Source organism: Grampus griseus, assembly GCF_964374135.1.
Source record: "Grampus griseus genome assembly, chromosome: 9".
NCBI lineage: Eukaryota > Metazoa > Chordata > Mammalia > Artiodactyla > Delphinidae > Grampus > Grampus griseus.
Genome location: NC_139003.1, coordinates 84,530,187 through 84,552,537, shown reverse-complemented (window position 1 = coordinate 84,552,537; position 22,351 = coordinate 84,530,187). Strand labels below are relative to the sequence as shown.

At 40.9% G+C, this 22,351-nt stretch overlaps 1 protein-coding gene across 3 annotated transcripts in view; it reads right to left on the bottom strand.

The window, feature by feature from the left end:
* Nucleotides 1-22,351, bottom strand: part of MAGI2 (membrane associated guanylate kinase, WW and PDZ domain containing 2) — a 1,326,400-nt gene that overhangs the window by 104,714 nt on the left and 1,199,335 nt on the right. For all 3 annotated transcript variants that reach the window (XM_082661503.1, XM_082661504.1, XM_082661505.1), the window contains 2 exons: nt 3,063-3,248; nt 1,030-1,183 (listed from right to left, as the gene is read on the bottom strand). In XM_082661503.1, coding sequence (XP_082517629.1) covers nt 1,030-1,183; nt 3,063-3,248 — 340 coding nt within the window. The remainder of the gene's footprint in view (nt 1-1,029; nt 1,184-3,062; nt 3,249-22,351) is intronic.

Sequence of the window (22,351 nt, the reverse complement as noted above, 5' to 3'; positions counted from 1 at the left end):
GTTCACAGGGCCTGATCACATTAGTTCGTGATGTGAAATGGAAGAATCTCATTAGACCGTGGGCAGATGGATATAAGGTAAAATGCAGTAAAAATACTAACTTACATTCAGGCTCACAAATCCTTCAACGTTTCCCACCTCCACACCGCCGTTATTCTCCGAGCCATCGTGTGCATGGCTCGGTGGACACGCGGCCACTTCTAACTTCATTCATTCTGATCAGCCTCCAGCGTGCTCTCTACGGGGCCAACTGAGAGATCTTGAAAAGCTACTCCAAGGATGTCAGTCCTCAGCTTAAAACCCTCCAATGACCTCTCACAACACGTACGATAAAGATCAAAATCTTTAACAAGGGCTTCCCTGGTGGCGTAGTGGTTGAGAGTCCACCTGCTGGTGCAGGGGACACGGGTTCGTGCCCCGGTCCGGGAGGATCCCACATGCCACGGAGCGGCTGGGCCCGTGAGCCATGGCCGCTGAGCCTGCGCGTCCGGAGCCTGTGCTCCACAACGGGAGCGGCCACAGCAGTGAGAGGCCCGCGTAGCGCAAAAAAAAAAAAAACTTTAACAAACCTATGAGACGCTTTAGGGCAGTTCCTCACCAGCCAGCCTCACTGGCTTCATCTCAAACCATGCTGCTGCCCCTCTGCCCCCACCACACTGGCCTTATTTCCCTCCTTCGTGCTTGCCTACTACCTCCTGCCAAAGGGCCTTTGTATATGATACTGTATATTGTATATGTGACTCTGTCTGGACCCTCCTTAATGTGCTCTTCAGCTAGTTAAACCTACTCATCTGCAATGACGCATCATTTCCTCAGGAAAGCTTCTCTTACTGTGAAGGACAGACACCTGTATTTGCTAATGAAACTACGTTTACAACATACATACAATCTCAAAATCACACAAAGGTGCACACGTTGATTTCTACATTATGCAAATCTCTCTCCTGCCTGGGACCTGTCCTGTCCCAAACTCTCTCTCCCTCTACGTCCCTCACTACTCAGCAGCAGAAAAGCCAGAGGAGACTTTACCTGTTTTCATGTCCCTGCAGCTGAAGTGGCTGAGGAGCTGGCTGGGCGACAGGACTGTTGGGGGTGGCGGGGCTGGGCTGGGCCAGCGGGCTGTGCTGCTGGGCCAGCGGGCTGTGCTTCTCGGAGCTGGGCGCCGAGGCCGGGCTGTTGAGCTCTGCGGTGGGAAACCAAAGAGGCAAATGCAGTCAGGATGGCATTTGATAAAGGGCAACAGGTGGCCAGAGTTGGTTCCTCTGCCTCCTCACATGACTCAGGGCTTTGGTTCTTCCAGTTTCTGTTAGGTTTTAAGACAGCAGCGTAGACTTAGCAAGTTCTAAGACCGCTCCTGGAATTAGTATTCTTCCATTAATCACGAGGCTGCTGAACAAGGTTATGAACACAATCTCTCGTCATTTTGTCAGAAGAAAAGATTACCATGAAAAACTTATTAAAACGATGAAAAATAATTCAAAGGAGTAAGCTCTAAAATATATTCTATTTGTTCCAGCATTACTTGCTGCAAGAAAAGTGTTTTAGCCACTACTTTTTTGGTTGTAACGAGAAGTCCTACCAGTATTCCAAAGTTTGGATAAGGAATTAACCATAAGAAAAGTAAGTGCTTTTCACAATCCTTTCTTCAGTTCCTTGTTAGTCTTATTGCCTAATAACCCTCTGTACTCCATGGTTCTCTGGAAAGAGAAAAGAACATTGGACAGAGGAAGGTTCGTAAGTTGTTCTCTGTTAAAACTGCTTCTTGGTCTTTCTTGTTTAGCATCAAATTTTCAACTGAAGTTATCTCTCCATGTTGGAATAAGAGCAGGACAGACACATTTCATACTGGGAAGGGAGAAGCAAGTCTTTTGTGACCAATTTTGCTTAGAGTTAACTTCTGTTGAATATTTTATACATAATGTTTTCTTCAGATAACAAGTTAAAAATGGTCTTTTTTTTTTTTTTTGACTGGGTGACAAAAAAGAAGTGATCTATTAGCATTCCCTTATAAATCACTCTCCCCTTTCTTTGCTCTCACCCTAAATTTTAAAATTTCTCCTCCACTTGTATCAGGGTTTCTCAACCCTGGCACTACGGACACTTGGGGCCAGATAATTCCTGCTGCGGTGGGTGGTCCTAGGCTCTGTAGGATGTTTACAGAGCAGCATCCTTGTCTTCTACCCACTAGACACCAGTAGCACCCCTGGCCCAATCATGACAACCAAAAATGTCTCCAGACATTGCCAAATGCCCCCTGGGGGGACAAAATCACCTCCACTGAGAATCACTGTTTTCTGTTTATAGTCAGGCGGCTGTTGATGTCTGCTTGTTAGATAATCCCCAGAGGAAAGGAGGAGACCGAGTAAACCAGAGGGGACAGAGGTGAGTGAGCCCATCCTTCTCCATGTGGGCACTGTGGTCCACTCACCAGCGAGCTCCAGAGGCTGAATTCCCAAATGTCATTAATGAGCCAGCAGCTAGTAATGAACCCACTGTGTCTGGAAATGGTGAAGTGATGGTGAATCGGTGCTCAGAGAATTCCGTGGTCCCTTAAGGCTTGGTTGTGAGTTGTAATGCTCACTACTTCTCAAGCCTCAGGGGGGAGTCCTTGCACAGAGAAATTCAAAAGGCTAAGTGGAAATTTAAAATTCTTATCAGATGCAACATTTCCTAAATGAGCTCTCTTTATACCACAACTTCCTCAAGCTTTTCAAAATCGATCTTTGAAGAATCCTCCAGAGCTTAACTGCTAACATGAATATTTTTTTTCCGCCAGATTTGTAAATTTATCATCTCTGTTGAATGGGTTCTGGCTTAATATAACCATAAAAACAGTACTGCTGGGACCAAAGGGAAAGACTGAATAAGCCAGTGCCTTGGGATTCACACTAGTTATCTACAACACCGTATAGCTTGATCTTTGAATGAAACTGGTATTGAGTAAACAGGATATGGGTTGCAGCAGAGTGTTAATTTTTGCAAAAATGGAAAAAACAACTTCTGATGTTCTGACACCCTGACCGCAGCCAGGTGGGCTCCACGACCCCAGTGCAGGCACTCACCCTCCTGAGGAATGATGCGAAGGGTGACACTAAGACCTGCATCCTTGATGAGCTTCACGATGTCAGCGTGAGGCATGTTGATGATAGACTGGCCGTTCACTGCTAAGATCCGGTCTCCCACTTTTAGTTTCGCACAGCGATCTGCGGGACTCCCATCAATGATGCGTCCAATTTTATGTGGCACAGCTACAGAAACATCCCCAACAGAAACAGGTATTAGGGGCATGACCAGTACATGTTTTACCTTTGAGTATCAGCCGCATACGAAACAATGCAATATCAGAATTCTTCCTTTTGTCAGTGTATTTGCCTCTTGAGATTACAATCATCCCTATCAAATACAGCTCTGTGCCTACTACTGACACCGGAGTCTCTAAATTCAAGTCCTTCGCAGTGACGGGCTAATTCCAAACACATGGACCATCATAATCACCCTAGGATTAAAAATACAGCTCTTTGGGTCTTATCCTAGACCTTGCAAATCAGAATGTTCATGTAGGAGGGGAGGACAATGGATTTTCAAGAAGCTCCTCAAGAGATTCTAATACATGCAAAAAATTGAGAACCACAGACGTCGAACACTGTGCCCAAAGAGCTCATACTCTGGGGACAACAATACAGTTCAGAAAAATATAATAAATGCTGGGAACCTAACATCTACCCTTTTCTGTTTTACTGAGAGGAGAAAACAAGAAAGGGAGAAAAATACTTATATGGGAATTACCCAGCTGGTGAAGAAGTTATGACCAACTTCCTACTTATCTACTAAGCTGTAGTTTAAAGGCTGATGCAGTTTTCAACTATTACCTCTTCTTTCTGATTCAATGCAAGTGGTGCTGAGATCTTGCTAATATCTGGTAGATAATATATTTCATCAAATCTAAGATGTCATTGATGCTAAGATATACCTTTCTTTTATGGACAACAAGAAAGAAAAATAGAAAAAAAAAAACAACTCTGGCAATTAAACAATGACACTGACGTAACATGCTAATTTCTGAAATATTAAAATATGAAAAATGTGTTACAATTGATGAAATATGGTATATGTCTCTTTAAAACAATGAAAATTCATTTTCTTTTTCATTATTCATTTATATATGTGGGGAGAGCCAGGTTCTTGGGGATATAGATTTTCTAGCAGGTTGACTCGTATTCAATGTCATTGTTTGAGTTCCTACCAGGTTATCTATTCCTGGGGTTGGACATCAATAGTGCACAGTGTCCCTATAAGTGCCCTCGAGAAGCTGACCATACAGAAAGCTGTTTCCTTTCCTTTTTTCCTTCACGACAGGAGCCCCAGTGGGGAAATTGCCTGTCAATGACTTGTTGCTCTCCCTGTGGAAGTCAGGGACTGATTTCATCTGCATAAAGAGGCAAAGACGCACTCCACCGTTCATTATGCTCCAGGGATGTCTGTCCCTTAAACTCTCAATCTTGTGTATGTGTTACAGTGAAAGGCAGAACATCAGCTAATGGCCATGGTAAGGAAGGACAATCAGAGAGTTAATGAACCAACACCTTGATCATATTTCTGTTGTGAAAGGTTACAGGTAGCATATAAAAATACCGGCTGAGCCTGCATCTCTGAAGTGAAGCTAATCATGTTGCAAGCTCAAACACAGTTTTATTTACCACAAGCATGGATGGCTTTAATTAAGAACACCTTACTTAAAGCATACTAATGACCATTCGACAGTCTTAGGACAATATAGTGCTCAAGTAGAAATGTAATAAGAACTCATTCATTTACTAATTGCATAACATGATATGGGTGTTGCAAGCTGTTTGGCCTTCACCCGTAATTAGAGTGAACTTTTGTTCCTGTTTTTGTCCCCTTTCATGTTCGAGAGTGTCCTGGAACAGTCAATAAATGATATGATCTCCTGGGTCATAATGCGTATATTGTTACCTATCCCGACCTTTGAACAACTACATGATCTCTCTGAGCTTCTGTATTTCAACAGTAAAATTGGGATAATAATATAGTTGACCTCACAGGATGGTTCTGAGGACTAAATGAGTTATCATACATAAAATGACTAGAACAGTGCTTGGCATTAAGAATTGCTAAGTTAACTTTTCATTCATTCTTTTTATTACGATTATTTTTAAGTGTTTCCGATATCACGGTTGACATGTGTGTGTTTGTACGTAGGCACCGGCTCGAATTCTGTCTGCATGGGGTAAACCTGTAACAACTAAAACAGCTTCATTTGGGAAAGAGAGATATGCTTTGTGGAAAATGCAGACACTAGATGAGGTCAAGAATCCTGTTTGCTTTTCTCAGGTTTCACAAAAAAGGTGTTGCAGGTCTCTGTAGGAAAACATCAACTTATAAGTAAGAGTTTATTATCCAAAGGGAAATCAGCATAATACAGATCTCTTCTGTATATGACGCATTAACCACATCGAGCCTTATACACACACACACACTATTATAACTACATTAAAATAAATACAATTTGATCTTTAACAAACCATATGAGATACCTGATAGCATTATCACTGCATGTTTACAGTGGAGGAAACTGAGGCATGAAACAGTCTGCAATTTGCCCAAGGTCACATAGGCTGACCAGGGTTTAGAATCCCGGACTGTCAGATTCCACGGCCTTTGCGCTTAAGCAGAGCCCCATGCTGCCTCTCTCGCCCTCACCATCTCCTCCCTCCACTCAAGTGCTCCCTGAATGCCCAGGGCTTTCATTTGGTGAGTGCAGGCTGCCTCTAAGGAGGGAATCGTAAATGGTTCACCAGTGGCCCTGATTCAGGGGAGAGTGAAAGGCAGGAGCTTTGCTTGAAGTGGTTTCTTTGTGGCTGCTGTCTTTTGACAGGCAAGGCATGAGGAGAAGGGGAGGGGAGAAGAGGGTGGAAAGGAGAGAACAGGGAAACTGGACAGCTCCTCATGCCATTTAGCAAGGACTTCACATCGTAGTGTCGTTCCTTTGAAGTAATTTCTTTGGGTATTAGAAACACTCACATTTGAAATGAAATTTAAAAATACATTTCAAAACACATGCAAATGATATATGGATGATTTGCTGTTTTGAATTATTCATGCCTCTGCTCCCCTCCATTACTGTGTATCATTTATAATTTACTGGGCATGAAACTCCAAACGTTTCCAAACAAGATTTCGTACACACACACACACACACACACACACACACACACACACACACACACACACACACACACACACACACACACACACACACACACACACACACACTAAGCTATTACTTGTTAGTATCCAGGGACTGTATTAGGAACTTATTTTAACTCCTTACAGCTACAATGTGAAATAGCTGTAAAAATTTAATAATCATGTTTATTTAACCGTTGAGAAAAAAAAATGTCAAAGCCAGGATTCAAACCCACACCTGAGGCTTCAAATCTCGGGGTTACTTCCTTCTTTTTGTAATATGTGGCAGGTTGAAAGCCCTTTGAATTATGAGGAGTGAAGCACTGACTGATGAGACCTAGCTTAGGAAGCATGCTGCTTGAGATTTCAAGATGAAAGTTTCATTCTAAATAGAATTATTTGCATATAGTGATAACGCTTAGTTTCAAGGCCGTTTTCACTTTATTAGGGTAGGTCGCATAAAAACTAAAATAAATCAATAAAATCCAAGATAAAAGAACGAAAACTAAAATAAATTCTATGGCAGACCCATGGAATGATGGAGTGGCTTACGTAACACCTGAATGAGTACACGATGTAGAAATGTACATCCAGTCATTGAAGTGCTTCAAATGGTTTTATTCGAATTGTTTTCTATTGGCATTTACTTTAATAAAAACAGTATTTGAAACTCTTGGCAGCTGAAGACAGCCTCACCTTCCTTTACCAGCATTTCCCCTACATGTGTAAGTACATCAAATGCTGCTGTACAACAAATCATTGACAAGGGGTGTGCTCAGAGAAGTTTCTCTCCGAAAACAAGACGCAGCTCCGTTTGCTCAATCCTGAGGTCTACAGAGCTTATGACCTAAGTGCTTTCTGTGCATTGTTAATGGAATTACAGAGCATGGAGGAGGCCCTGACCTTGGTTTCTATTATTGGGATGAATGGTACTCATTAATGCTCTTAGAATTGATGACTAAAATAATGCCGGAGCACAGTCCATGTAGACAGCATGCCTTCCAGACATCGTCTGTCGGGCAGCAACATAAATCAAGTCTCTGGGTAAGGCTTCTTGACACAGCGTGCTTAGGATACGCAGATATTTGGGAAAAGTTGCAGTGTCATGCAGCTTCGGACATACTGACATTTGGGAAGGAGACAATGTATTACCAGTTAGAAATTTCCCTTTAGTTGCAAATCACGTAAGTTCTGGAAAAAGAAACCCGTCTTTTTTTTTTTTCTTTATTCATTTCTGGGTAAAACACTACTGTGCACTTACACTGCAATATGTTGTATATTTTCCTGTAGATAAATTGACTCTTTTGGCACTGCCCAACACAGAACACTTGTTTTAGTAGGACTATCCAGACATAATCAGTTGGACCAGATGCTCTCTAAGTTAGTTCTAAAGGCCTGGATTCTCTGGGTCTTTAGCCACAACCACTACAGGAAGCAACGATCCTCCCTTTTGGCTGTTGGTTTCTCTTCTGGGACCATTTATGGTCTATCCAGGCTCCTTCAGCCATTGGTCAACCAATGAGCTCTTGTGTTCTATCTTGGGTCAGTTCCCATAAAGAAGGTGGGAGGGTTTTTTTTTTTCTTTCGTGTTTTCCTCCTGAAGCTTTTGGTGGTGGGTTATTCGTGAGATTATTAGCTGCACCACCCTGGTGGAAGGGAGGAGTGGATCTCCCTCCCACCTTTCCCCCCATATTTCCTTGTTGTCTTATAGGTATTCCATTTCAGAGACGGAAGAGCCTGAGACTCATATTTACATTTAATTATCTCCTTGTTAACAGATTCCACAAAGTGGAGCTGTATATGGAGGAAAGCATTAGATGGGGAAAGTGAATTCTGCATCAATCACGTCAAACTAACAAGCGAGAAGTTTCTGAAGTGAACATGACAAAAATAAACACTTCAAAGGCGAACGGTAGCATAAACTGTCGTTAGCTCACAATTCCATTAATTTGTGAAGGTTAAACAACAAGTCATTAGCTTAAAGAGGCAAGAGAAGTTAGTTTGGGTTTAGAATCTATGACCTGGCATGAAAAGAAAAAAAATTTTTTAATTGGATGATTCCAGTTGGTTTTCTTAAAATACTCTGTGAAGATTATTTACTGCCTAGTTTTAAAACTGTGGGTTGGGGCAGGAGAATCAATTATTCTATCAACAACACATTGCTGCATAGCATCTTCTGAGTAACAGACACAATGCTAGGTGCAGTGGGGAAGACAATGATAAAATAAATACATGATATTTGCCCTCAAGAAACTCCCAGTCCAGTTGCGGAGATGAGGGATAATCATACAAAATATTTAAACTAAAACACAAATGGCAAATCTGTGGTAGAGGTAACATACAATAAGAGTAGAAAGGTAGGGTGAACTATTGAGTCCCGGTGTGGACTCAGAGAGTGGTAAGAAAAAGGAAGATCACTCTGGGGAAGAGAGAGCATAGTGCCCCTAGGCTAATTCGCAGCTCCCTTAGAGGTGGTAAAGGGGGTGCTATCAAATCCACGGAGGAAGATGCATGGAGAGGATGCTTTGTAGACGGCGTTCCTACAACCCATCATTATGCTTCCCTATCTGAGATCCCAGATGTGAGGCCTTTGCCCAGCTCCTCTCTCTATATGAGAAAAACAGAAGAGTAATTCTCACAGGGTGTTTCTGTCTAATAAATGATGATGAATCCTGATTTTTTTTTTTTTTTTTTGCCTTCAGAAACCCGAGTCTAGTATTTTTTAAACAAATTTATTTGTTTGTTTATTTATTTATTTATTTTTGGCTGCGTTGGGTCTTCGTTGCTGCGCACAGGCTTTCTCTAGTTCTGGTGAGCGGGGGCTACTCTTTGTTGCAGTGCGCAGGCTTCTCACTGTGGTGGCCTCTCTTGTTGCGGAGCACGGGCTCTAGGTGCGTGGGCCCAGTAGTTGTGGCTCGCGGGTTCTAGAGCGCAGGCTCAGCAGTTGTGGTGCAAGGGCTTAGTTGCTCCGCTGCATGTGGGATCTTCCCGGACCAGGGCTCGAACCCGTGTCCCCTGCATTGGCAGGCGGACTCTTAACCACTGTGCCACCAGGGAAGTCTGCGAGTCTAGTATTAATCTTGCTTATTTTCCATCTCTTTCATTCCTAGAAGTCCCGAATGAGAGTGTTCTATGGTGACATTTAGCTAGGTGGTGTCCCTTCCTGGAGTGTGACACAGTGTCCTTTGAAAGAGATTTTCTTGGTCGTCACGGGGTGAAGATGTAGGAAAAACATGTACTTGGTGTTTTTAAAAAATTGTGGTAAAATTAAGAAAAAGCAGACTCCATGCCTTGTTTTCCTCTAGAAGTCTGTAAAATTCAGATTTCCAAAAACGAAAACGTCTTCCCTGAATTTCATAGCCAAATGAGTTGTAATCCCAAACCGAGCAGCTGGTGTTTTAAGGACTGCAGATTCCAAAAGTGCACTTTCTCCCCCTTCAGCACCCATGAGTCATTCTCTTGTGGTTGAACAGTTTAGTTCCTGCCGTTGGTAACAAGCAGATGGTCACATGGGAGAATGGAAAGAGAGCCTCACCACTGGCAATTTGGGAGGCCAGTCGAACTCATGTTTCTCAGGGCACAAAGCACCATCTAAAAAGTTATTAACCACACAGTTGGAGAGAAAGAGACACTCATCAGCCGTATCTTACTTCGTATGCTACTATTTTGCTGAAAGTGAAGTGGTAATCGAAAGAAATCTCATTGCATTAGGAACTGTAATTAGCTACTACTTGACTATCCTATCCTGGAACACGAGCTTGGCTTGGCATGGTTTCTTTGTTTGGAAAGATTTGGTGGACTTGTAGACACAGGGCCAGTTTCATGTGTGTGTGGCCTGTGTGACCACACAGGTCTCTGCACTCAAAAGGGTCTCGTGTTGGGTTTAATGGTGTGCTGTCACCATCCTGATCTTCTTAACAATTTTTGAATAAGTACGTCACGTTTTCATTTTCCACTGGGCCCTGAAAGTTATATAATTGATCCTATGTGGCTATATCCATAATATATTTCCTCTTCATATCACTCCATTGCTTTTACCGTCTGCAATGGAAGACGTAAAGGAGAATATGGTAGAGTTACCAAGAAAAATTATCACAAAGGGTCGTGGGGGAAGGAGCAAAAACAATTTCTTTCTCCAGGGGTGGTTGCATTTCTCATTCTCATTCCCATGCACATGACTAGAAGTAAGGTAGTCCAAATAATTTCTGCTATTTCTATTCTTAAAGATCCTTGATTCTTCACATGTTGATTCAAGAGGCCTAAAAATTACCTTAATTCTCTTACTGCGTTGTGAAAATATTCTTGTAAGTCGATCGTTACTGAGCATCTACAAAGCAAATATCCTTCTTCATCTTTCTTTAAATAGATTTTAATGTATGCTACCACATTTCAAGGAGTTTGTGTATTCTTTGCTTATGATTTACTTCCCTCATAATCTGACAAAATGTCTAGATATGAGAGTTGCAGGAACTAATGAAACTGCAGAATAGCCATTCTCCTCAAATCTATAGGCGCCAGAAGGGTATGCATGTGGGTATGTCGAGCTGGAGAGGAAGAGAATGGAAGAGCAGCTCCATTTCTAGATATTTAAGCCTTTATTTTCTGTAGAGATACATCTCATTTTATTGTATATCCTAAGAAGTTACCTTTTACCTTGCTAATTTCTAGGTAGCTGGGACATTCTGTTTTGGTCTGAAAGTTGCTATAGAAAATCTGTCCCTCTAAGTCAAATATCAACTCTAGTCAACACTTTTTGTATTTCCCTCCAAAGACCCTGGAAAGGATATATATTTCCATCACTTAGTTAAATCAGCAACCCATGATTTTCCAGTCATGGAGTAGAAGGTGAAATTCTGTGTCACTCAACTTGAATAATTTTAGTGAGTAAAACTGTATGGCTTTTAGTAAGTTTTGCTTACAAACAACCAAACAGCAAGATGACTCAGTAACAATGGAAAAACAATTTAGAGAGTTACTGATATTAAAAAATGATGAAGGTTTCTTCTCTGCACAACAGAAAAATAAGTGGTTTTGCTCCTTTAAACACAGTCACAGGGGTGAGATGGGGTACTACACATCCATTCCAAACATGCAAATCTAACTTTCAAAGGGTTAGTTGCTCAATTTTATAATGACAAATTTAGTTCCTGACTAAGAGGTTCTTTTTATTTATAATTCATTACAGAGGGCTTATCATATTATTGCTAGAAAATACTGGATTTTTGTACAAAATGGAATTGTATACAAATTTTAAAATTCATGTCACGATGTAAAAAGGGGCAAAGTAAACAGAATAATAGTACTATCTTCTAATGATTGGAAATCTCATAATTAAAACAATTTAATTGAGGGAATATACACACAAATTAAAAAAATAAAAGACAACCTAAATGCTTATAATGAAAAACCTCAGTCTCCTGCCCTAATCCACCTCCTTTCTACTTTCTTCTTCACATGTCAAATTATATTATATGGCTATTTCTCAATTTGTCAACTTGAGTCAATAAACACTAACTTCCTATTATGATAGAGGATTTAGCACTCTCACCCTGCACCCCACCTCCTCTCCTTATTTGGGATGTTTTATCACTAGTTTTAGTTAAACCAGTTATCATTGTTTACAGTTTTACCATGTAACTATCATTCACTGTAGCGTTTTGTGATTCATTTCTTTCCTTCCTTCCCACCCTGAATCACTGTGTCTGATTGTATCATTCCCCTGCCCCCCCCCTTCTACAATATGCTAGCTCTATATTCTTAATTTTATCCCCCAAAGCTGCTCAAGTCATCTACATAATTGAGCCTTCTGGAGACCTCCCTCCCAGAGGCGGGTCGGCTGCCCTCAAGTCCGCTCTTAGTGTTGTTCCGGGGAATTCCTATTGTTCTCCGAGGTGGAATGCACAGTCTGTAAACCCAGAGGCTTTTTTTGATTCACTCTTTCATTTTTCTAAAGCACATCCTACAGTATCTTCCTAAGAAACCATGCATGGGAGAAAGTAAATGTTCAGTATTTAATGTTTAAAAAATCACTTTTCCTTCTTCATTTGATAGAATTCTAGCTTAGAATTCTAGATTGTATGAAGTTCGAGATTGAAAAAATCATTTTTCCTCAGAAATTTGCTGGCATTGTTCTATTGTCTTCTAGCATCCAGTGTTGCTACTGAGAGGTCTGAACTCCTCGGGATTCTTTTTCCTTGTATATATTTATTTTTCCGTTTCCTTTCTTGTGTTCTAAAGTTTTTTTGTGTGTGTTCTAAAGTTTTGCAATGATGGATTTTGGTGTGGTTCTTTTCAGTATGGAGACATTTCTTTTAGTTTTGGTCTGGGGAACTTTTATTACACTATATCTTTGCCGTCTCTTTCTGAAACTCTGCCCCCTCTTTCTGAAACTCTTATTAGTTAGATAATTGGCTTCCTGGATTGATCTGTTAATTTTCTTATCACGTCTCTCAAACTTTGTTTCTTTTTGTCCTACTTCATGTGAGATTTCCTTTACTCTACCTTTCAATCCTTCTGTTGAATTTTAAATTTTAGTCAAGATATTTTCAATTTCTAAGCATTCTTTCTTTAATCATATTTTTTATAGCATTCTATTTTTATGATGGTAATATCCTCTATCTCTCTATGTATTCTCCACTTAAAAGGAATGCACAATGTGAGAGTTGCAAGTTTTATTTGGGGCAAAACGAGGACTACAGCCCAGGAGACAGCACCCAAGATAGCTCTGAGAAACTGCGTCAAAGAGGCAGGGGGGAAGGTCAGTATATATGTGATTTTGGTGAAGGGGGAATACATGCAATCAAACACATATTTTTTACTGAAGGTTTCTGCTAGTCTTGTGCAGGTTACTGCTAGTCACGAGGAGCAGACGTCACCGTGAAGGATTTTAGTGCTTCTCTACATATGAGCAGATGCAAGAATTGGGCTCATACTATATTTTCCTGAAAATATCTAACTATCTGAAGACCTGTTCTGCCAGTTTTTCCCAGAGCACAGAGTGCCTCATCTCTGCTCCCCACCTGAACTCCTTTCAGGGGGTGTTGAGAGTCAGCAGCTGTAGCAGCGCATGATTTAATCCTTGTAGAGGTGGATGGCAAGTGCCAACGGAAAATGCCACTTTGCAGTTGACAGCATGTAAGTGAGCAATCTTTGAAGCTTTCTTTTGTTCCATTTCTTCTAGTATTCTTTCATTATTGTTTGCTTGTTTTTCTGTTTTAAAAAGACAAATTTCATGTCTGGTGGTCATGGTTGTTGTGTCCCATTCTCCCCCAGGTTTTTAAAGTTCTGAGCTGCTGTGAGTTTCTAAAAAAAAATGAGCAGATCTGGGCTATCCATTTCTCTTTTTGGCTTCCTTTGCCCTACAAAATGAGTTGCTACTTTTTTGTCTTTAAAATAGCTTCCCCACTCATTCCTTTCTTCTTCATTTACTACCATTTTATTGGTTTCTAAGAAATGGGAAGAGATAACACATGGTTAATGAGATCACTAATTAGAAATTAAAAATATCTTTTGTAAATTTAAGTCAGTTGTTGCAATCAATATTTTGGTATACCAGTTTAGAGATTTGGAATCTGTTTGGGAAAAAAATATTGTCAATAATTTAAGTACCCAAACTTTAAAAGTCCTGTGATCTCCTGTAGCCCTGACAGATAAAATATAAAAGACAACTGATTTCTTTTTGTTTTTTTAACATCTTTATTGGCGTATAATTGATTTACAATGGTGTGTTAGTTTCTGCTGTATAACAAAGTGAATCAGCTACACATATACATATACATATATCCCCATATCTCCTCCCTCTTGCAGAACAACTGATTTCTTTCAAGGGTTCAGAAAATGTCATAAAATTACATTTCATCAAGCCCAGGTATTTGGTTAAAAATGTTCAATGAAACCACACTTTCTTTCCTCTATATCTCTCGACTGCCTTTGAGACTTCACACCCATCAATGTACTTGGCTTTCAGTAATTTCTCAGCAGGCCCAGTAGAAATGGTTGATAGTTATAAGCAGGTGTTTCTGACAAGTCACGTTTCTCATTTTTACGGATGCAGTGTATTCTACCTCTGCCACCTCCTTTTTCCCTTTTATAGCTTCTGAATTGTGTTTGTAAAAAGTCACTTGGCTATCTTCACACAGTTTCCTTGTTACAATAGGTAAATGTCAAAAGCCATCAGGTGCAATATCAGCTTTTTCATTGTATTCCCCTAAGCCCTCGGGTAGATAATAACTTCTTGCAATATTTTCTTAATGTAAACAGAATCAGATACTAACCCAGGCAAATGATTCCTCCTGAGCCAGCTCTCCTTTTCAATATGTTATCCAGAAGATTACATGAATATTTATTGGCTGCTCAGTTTCCCACAGAAGCCAAAGTTCCACTAATAGAATATATCATGTTTTAACTTGAAATAATGTAATTTTGCATGACTGAATAAAACTAAATATGAACAGGCCCTCAAGCAAAGTGTTCAGGAGCTAGAAGATCTTGGTCACATATTAATTTTGAAAACAACTTGCAGTGTGACCTCTGAGTGGCCAAATAAATCATGTCAGAGTTTCCTTATTTGAAAAGTGAGACCATCACTGCAGATGGTTTTTCTTTCTTATCCTTATCTTTCTTACCCAAATATTACACATTTAAACGTACGAATTTCTGGTTACATGTATTTTCTCTAACCCCTTGTACTTTTTTTTTTCTTTTTTTTTTTTTTTTGCGGTACGCGGGCCTCTCACTGTTGTGGCCTCTCCCGTTGTGGAGCCCAGGCTCCGGACGCGCAGGCTCAGCGGCCATGGCTCACGGGCCCAGCCGCACCGCGGCATGTGGGATCTTCCCGGACCGGGGCACGAACCTGTGTCCCCTGCATCGGCAGGCGGACTCTCAACCACTGCGCCACCAGGGAAGCCCTAACCCCTTGTACTTTAAAGCATAGTTACTATATGTGTTTTCAGTTTTACTAAGCAACATATGTCTTCATAATAACTTCACTTGAGATCATCATCATCAAATGATTTTTATTACTCTACCATGATAAATGAATGAGAAATGTGAAAACAAAGGCTGAAGAACCTCAAAGTGTGTTTCTTTGTCCACAGTGAAATACCAACTACATTCTATAAGGAAGGGACCAAAAGTGAAAAAGCAGATATAAGGACGGCAGAAGAGCACATGAAAAGATCCTCAATATCATTAGTCTTTAGGGAAGAAATGTAACTTGAAACGACTACATACCTACTGGAATGGCTAAAATTTAAAAAACAACAACAAAGCCTGAAAACAAGTACTGGTGAGTGAGGATGTGGACCATCTAGAGCCCTCATCCAGGGAAATACCAAATGGAACAGCCATGCCGGAAAGTGGTGCCACATGAACCAACAATTCCACCCCTAGATATTTACCCACGTGAAATGAAAACGTATTTTCACACGAAAACCTATATGAAGAGGTTCACAGCTGCTTTATTCATAATTGCCCAGAACAGGAAACAACCAGAATATCCTTCAACTGGGAATGGATAAGCAGACTCTGCTACATTCACACAATGGAATACTATTCAGCAACTGAAAAGGAACCGATACTGACACATGAAGCAACCTGGATGAATCTGAAATGCATTATGCTAAGTGGCTACATACTGTGTGATTCTACTTATATGGGAAAAGGCAAAACTACAGAACAGAACAAATGCATGGTTGCCTGGGCTGAGAGTGGGCAGAGGGCTTGACCTCCTCGTGGTAGTAGTTACAAAACCAAACACATCTGTCAAAACTCACACACTATAGACTAAAAAGGGTAACATTTACTATCTATAATTAAACCTTAAAAATGGGAGCGGGTTTTGGAGAAGATGGCGGAAGAGTAAGACACGGAGATCACCTTCCTCCCCACAGATACACCAGAAATACATCTACAAGTGGAACAACTCCTACAGGACACCTACTGAATGCTGGCAGAAGACCTCAGACCTCCCAAAAGGCAAGAAACTCCCCACGTACCTGGGTAGGGCAAAATAAAAAAAAAAATAAACAGAGACAGTTGGAGGAAGCCGTGAAGGAGGAAAGGTGTCCACACACTAGACGCCCCTTTGCAGGCGGAGACTGCGGGTGGCGGAGGGGAAAAGCTTCAGAGCCACGGAGGAGAGCGCAGCAACAGGAGTGCGGAGGGAAAAGCAGAGAGATTCCCGCACAGAGGATCGGTGCCGCCCGGCACTCACCAGGCCGAGAGGCTTGTCGGCTCCCCCGCCGGGGTGGGCGGGGCTGGGAGCTGAGGCTCGGGCTTCCGTCGGAGCACAGGGAGAGGACTGGGGCTGGCGGCGTGAACACAGCCTGAAGGGGCTAGTGCAACACGGCTAGCCGGGAGGGAGTCCAGGAGAAGTCTAGAGCTGCCGAAGAGGCAAGAGACCTTTTCTTGCCTCTTTGTTTCCTGGTGCACGAGGAGAGGAGATTAAGAGCTATCAGCTTGGACCCCAGAGACGGGCATGAGACGCTAAGGCTGCTGCTGCCGCCACCAAAAAGCCTATGTGCAGGCACAGGTCACTGTCCACACCACCCCTCCCGGGAGCCTGTGCAGCCCGCCACTGCCAGGGTCCCGGGATCCGGGGACAACTTCCCCGGGAGAACGCACGGCGCGCCTCAGGCTGGTGTAACTTTATGCTGGCCTCTGCCGCCGCAGGCTCGCGTCGCACTCCGTACCCCTCCCTCCCCCCGGCCTGAGTGAGCCAGAGCCCCCGAATCACCGGCTCCTTTAACCCCGGCCTGTCTGAGCGAAGAACAGACGCCCTCCGGTGACCTACACGCAGAGGCGGGGTCAAATCCAAAGCTGAACCCCAGGAGCTGTGCTAACAAAGAAGAGAAAGGGAAATCTCTCCCAGCAGCCTCAGGAGCAGCGGATTAAATCTCCACAATCAACTTGACGTACCCTGCATCTGTGGAATACCTGAATAGACAACGAATCATCCCAAATTGAGGAGGTGGACTTTGGGATCAAGATATATTATTTTTTTACCCTTCTGCTCTTTTTGTGAGTGTGTATGTTTCTGTGTGAGATTTTGTCTGTATAGCTTTGCTTTCACCACTTGTCCTAGGGTTCTGACCGTCCGTTTTTTTTTTTTTTTTACTTAAAAATTTTATTTTCTTAATAATTATTTTTTATTTTAATAATTTTATTTTATCTTACTTTATTTTATCCCCTTTCTTTCTTTCCTTCCTTTCTTCTTTCTTTCTCTCTCTCTCTCTCTCTCTCTCTCTCTCTCTCTCTCTCTCCCTCCCTCTCTCTCTCTTTCTTTTTCTTTCTTTCTTTCTTTTTTTCTCCCTTATATTCTGATCCGTGTGGAGGACAGGCTCTTTGTGCTCCAGCCAGGCATAAGGGCTGTGCCACTGAGGTGGCCAGGTTCAGGACACTGGCCCACAAGAGACCTCCCAGCTCCACGTAATATCAAACGGTGAAAATCTCCCAGAGATCTCCATCTCAACACCAACACCCAGCTTCACTCAACGACCAGCAAGCTACAGTGCTGGACACCCTATGCCAAACAACTAGCAAGACAGGAACACAGCCATCTCCATTAGCAGAGAGGCTGCCTAAAATCATAAGGCTACAGACACCCCAAAACACACCACCAGACATGGACATGCCCACCAGAAAGAAAAGATCCAGCCTCATCCACCAGAACACAGGCACTAGTCCCCTCCACCAGGAAACCTACACAATCCACTGAACCAACCTTAGCCACTGGGGACAGACACCAAAAACAATGGGAACTACGAACCTGCATCCTGCAAAAAGGAGACCCCAAACACAGTGAGATAAGCAAAATGAAAAGACAGAAAAGCACACAGCTCATGAAGTAACAAGGTAAAAACCCATCAGACCTAACAAATGAAGACAAATAGGCAGTCTACCTGAAAAAGAATTCAGAATAATGATAGTAAAGATGATCCAAAATCTTGGAAATAGAATAGACAAAATGCAAGAAACATTTAACAAGGACCTAGAAGAACTAAAGAGGAAGAAACAAGCAATGATGAAGAGCACAATAAATGAAATTAAAAATACTCTAGATGGGATCAATAGCAGAATAACTGAGGCAGAAGAACGGATAAGTGACCTGGAAGATAAAATAGTGGAAATAACTACTGCAGAGCAGAATAAAGTAAAAAGAATGAAAAGAACTGAGGACAGTCTCAGAGACCTCTGGGACAACATTAAATGCACCAACATTCGAATTATAGGGTTCTTAGAAGAAGAAGAGAAAAAGAAAGGGACTGAGAAAATATTTGAAGAGATTATAGTTGAAAACTTCCCTAACATGGGAAAGGAAATAGTTAATCAAGTCCAGGAAGCACAGAGAGTCCCATACAGGATAAATCCAAGGAGAAACATGCCAAGACACATATTAATCAAACTGTCAAAAATTAAATACAAAGAAAACATGTTAAAAGCAGCAAGGGAAAAGCAACAAATAACACACAAGGGAATCCCCATAAGGTTAACAGCTGATCTTTCAGCAGAAACTCTGCAAGCCAGAAGGAAGTGGCAGGACATATTTCAGTGATGAAGGAGAAAAACCTACAACAATGATAACTCTACCCAGCAAGGATCTCATTCAGATTTGATGGAGAAATTAAAACCTTTACAGACAAGCAAGAGCTGAGAGAGTTCAGCACCACCAAACCAGCTTTACAACAAATGCTAAAGGAACTTCTCTAGGCAAGAAACACAAGAGAAGGTAAAGACCTACAATAACAAACCCAAAACAATTAAGTAAATGGGAAAAGGAACATACATATCGATAATTACCTTAAATGTAAATGGATTAAATGCTCCCACCAAAAGACACAGACTGGCTGAATGGATACAAAAACAAGACCTGTATATATGCTGTCCACAAGAGACCCACTTCAGACCTAGGGACACATACAGACTGAAAGGGAGGGGATGGAAAAAGATATTCCATGCAAATGGAAATCAGAAGAGCTGGAGTAGCAATTCTCATATCAGACAAAATAGACTTTAAAATAGAGACTATTATAAGACACAAAGAAGGACACTACATAATGATCAAGGGATTGATCCAAGAAGAAGATATAACAACTGTAAATATTTATGCACCCAACATAGGAGCACCTCAATACAAAAGGCAAATACTAACAGCCATAAAAGGGAAAATCGACAGTAACACAATCAGAGTAGGGGACTTTAACACCCCACTTTCACCAATGGACAGATCCTCCAAAATGAAAATAAATAAGGAAACACAAGCTTTAAATGATACATTAAACAAGATGGACTTAATTGATATTTATAGGACATTCCATCCAAAAACAACAGAATACACATTTTTCTCAAGTGCTCATGGAACATTCTCCAGGATAGATCATATCTTGGGTCACAAATCAAGCTTTGGTAAATTTAAGAAAATTGAAATTGTATCAAGTATCCTTTCCAACCACAACGCTATGAGACTAGATATCAATTACAGGAAAAGATCTGTAAAAACTACAAACATATGGAGGCTAAACAATACACTATTTAATAACGAAGTGATCATTGAAGAAATCAAAGAGGAAATCAAAAAATACCTAGAAACAAATGACAATGGAGACACGACGACCCAAAACCTATGGGATGCAGCAAAAGCAGTTCTAAGAGGGAAGTTTATAGCAATACAATCCTACCTTAAGAAACAGGAAACATCTCGAAGAAACAACCTAACCTTGCACCTAAAACAATAAGAGAAAGAAGAACAAAAAAAACCCCAAAGTTAGCAGAAGGAAAGAAATCATAAAGATCAGATCAGAAATAAATGAAAAAGAAGTTAAGGAAACGATAGCAAAGATCAATAAAACTAAAAGCTGGTTCTTTGAGAAGATAAACAAAATTGATAAACCATTAGCCAGACTCATCAAGAAAAAAAGGGAGAAGACTCAAATCAATAGAATTAGATATGAAAAAGAAGAAGTAACAAGTGACACTGCAGAAATACAAAAGATCATGAGAGATTACTACAAGCAACTCTATGCCAATAAAATGGACAACCTGGAAGGTTGGACAAATTCTTAGAAATGCACAACCTGCCAAGACTGAATCAGGAAGAAATAGAAAATATGAACAGACCAATCACAAGCACTGAAATTGAAACTGTGATTAAAAATCTTCCAACAGACAAAAGCCCAGGACCAGATGGCTTCACAGGCGAATTCTATCAAACATTTAGAGAAGAGCTAACACCTATCCTTCTCAAACTCTTCCAAAATATAGAAGAGGGAGGAACACTCCCAAACTCATCCTACGAGACCACCATCAACCTGATACCAAAACCAGACAAAGATGTCACAAAGAAAGAAAACTATAGGCCAGTATCACTGATGAACATAGATGCAAAAATCCTCAACAAAATACTAGCAAACAAAATCCAACAGCATATTAAAAGGATCATACACCATGATCAAGTGGGGTTTATTCCAGAAATGCAAGGATTCTTCAATATACACAAATAAATCAATGTGATACACCATATTAACAAACTGAAGGAGAAAAACCATATGGTCATCTCGATAGATGCAGAGAAAGCTTTCAACAAAATTCAACACCCATTCATGATAAAAACCCTCCAGAAAGTAGGCACAGAGGGAACTTTCCTCAACATAATAAAGGTCATACATGACAAACCCACAGCCAACATCGTCCTCAATGGTGAAAAACTGAAAGCGTTTCCACTAAGATCAGGAACAAGACAAGGTTGCCCACTCTCACCACTCTTATTCAACAGTTTTGGAAGTTGTAGCCACAGCAATCAGAGAAGAAAAGGAAATAAAAGGAATCCGAATTGGAAAAGAAGAAGTAAAGCTGTCACTGTTTGCAGATGACATGATACTATACATAGAGAATCCTAAAGATGCTACCAGGAAACTACTAGAGCTAATCAATGAATCTGGTAAAGTAGCAGGATACAAAATTAATGCACGGAAATCTCTGGCATTCCTATACACTAATGATGAAAAATCTGAAAGTGCAATCAAGAAAACACTCCCATTTACCACTGCAACAAAAAGAATAAAATATCTAGGAATAAACCTACCTAAGGAGACAAAAGACCTGTATGCAGCAAAGTATAAGACACTGATGAAAGAAATTAAAGATGATACAAATAGATGGACAGATATACCATGTTCTTGGATTGGAAGAATCAACATTGTGAAAATGACTCTACTACCCAAAGCAATCTACAGATTCAATGCAATCCCTACCAAACTACCACTGGCATTTTTCACAGAACTAGAACAAAAAAAATTTCACAATTTGTATGGAAACACAAAAGACCCCGAATAGCCAAAGCAATCTTGAGAACAAAAAACGGAGCTGGAGGAATCAGGCTCCCTGACTTCAGACTACACTACAAAGCTACAGTAATCAAAACAGTATGGTACTGGCACAAAAACAGAAAGACAGATCAATGGAACAGGATAGAAAGCCCAGAGATAAATCCATGCACATATGGTCACCTTATCTTTGATAAAGGAGGCAGGGATGTACAGTGGAGAAAGGACAGCCTCTTCAATAAGTGGTGCTGGGAAAACTGGACAGGTACATGTAAAAGTATGAGATTAGATCACTCCCTAACACCATACACAAAAATAAGCTCAAAATGGATTAAAGACCTAAATATAAGGCCAGACACTATCAAAGTCTTAGAGGAAAACGTAGGCAGAACACTCTATGACATAAATCACAGCAAGATCCTTTTTGACCCACCTACTAGAGAATGGAAGTAAAAACAAAAAAAAAACAAATGGGACCTAATGAAACTTCAAAGCTTTTGCACAGCAAAGGAAACCATAAACAAGACGAAAAGACAACCCTCAGAATGGGACAAAATATTTGCAAATGAAGCAACTGACAAAGGATTAATCTCCAAAATTTACAAGCAGCTCATGCAGCTCAATAACAAAAAAACAAACAACCCAATCCAAAAATGGGCACAAGACCTAAATAGACATTTCTCCAAAGAAGATATACAGATTGCCAACAAACACATGAAAGAATGCTCAACATCATTAATCATTAGAGAAATGCAAATCAAAACTACAATGATGGGCTTCCCTGGTGGCGCAGTGGTTGAGAGTCTGCCTGCCGATGCAGGGGA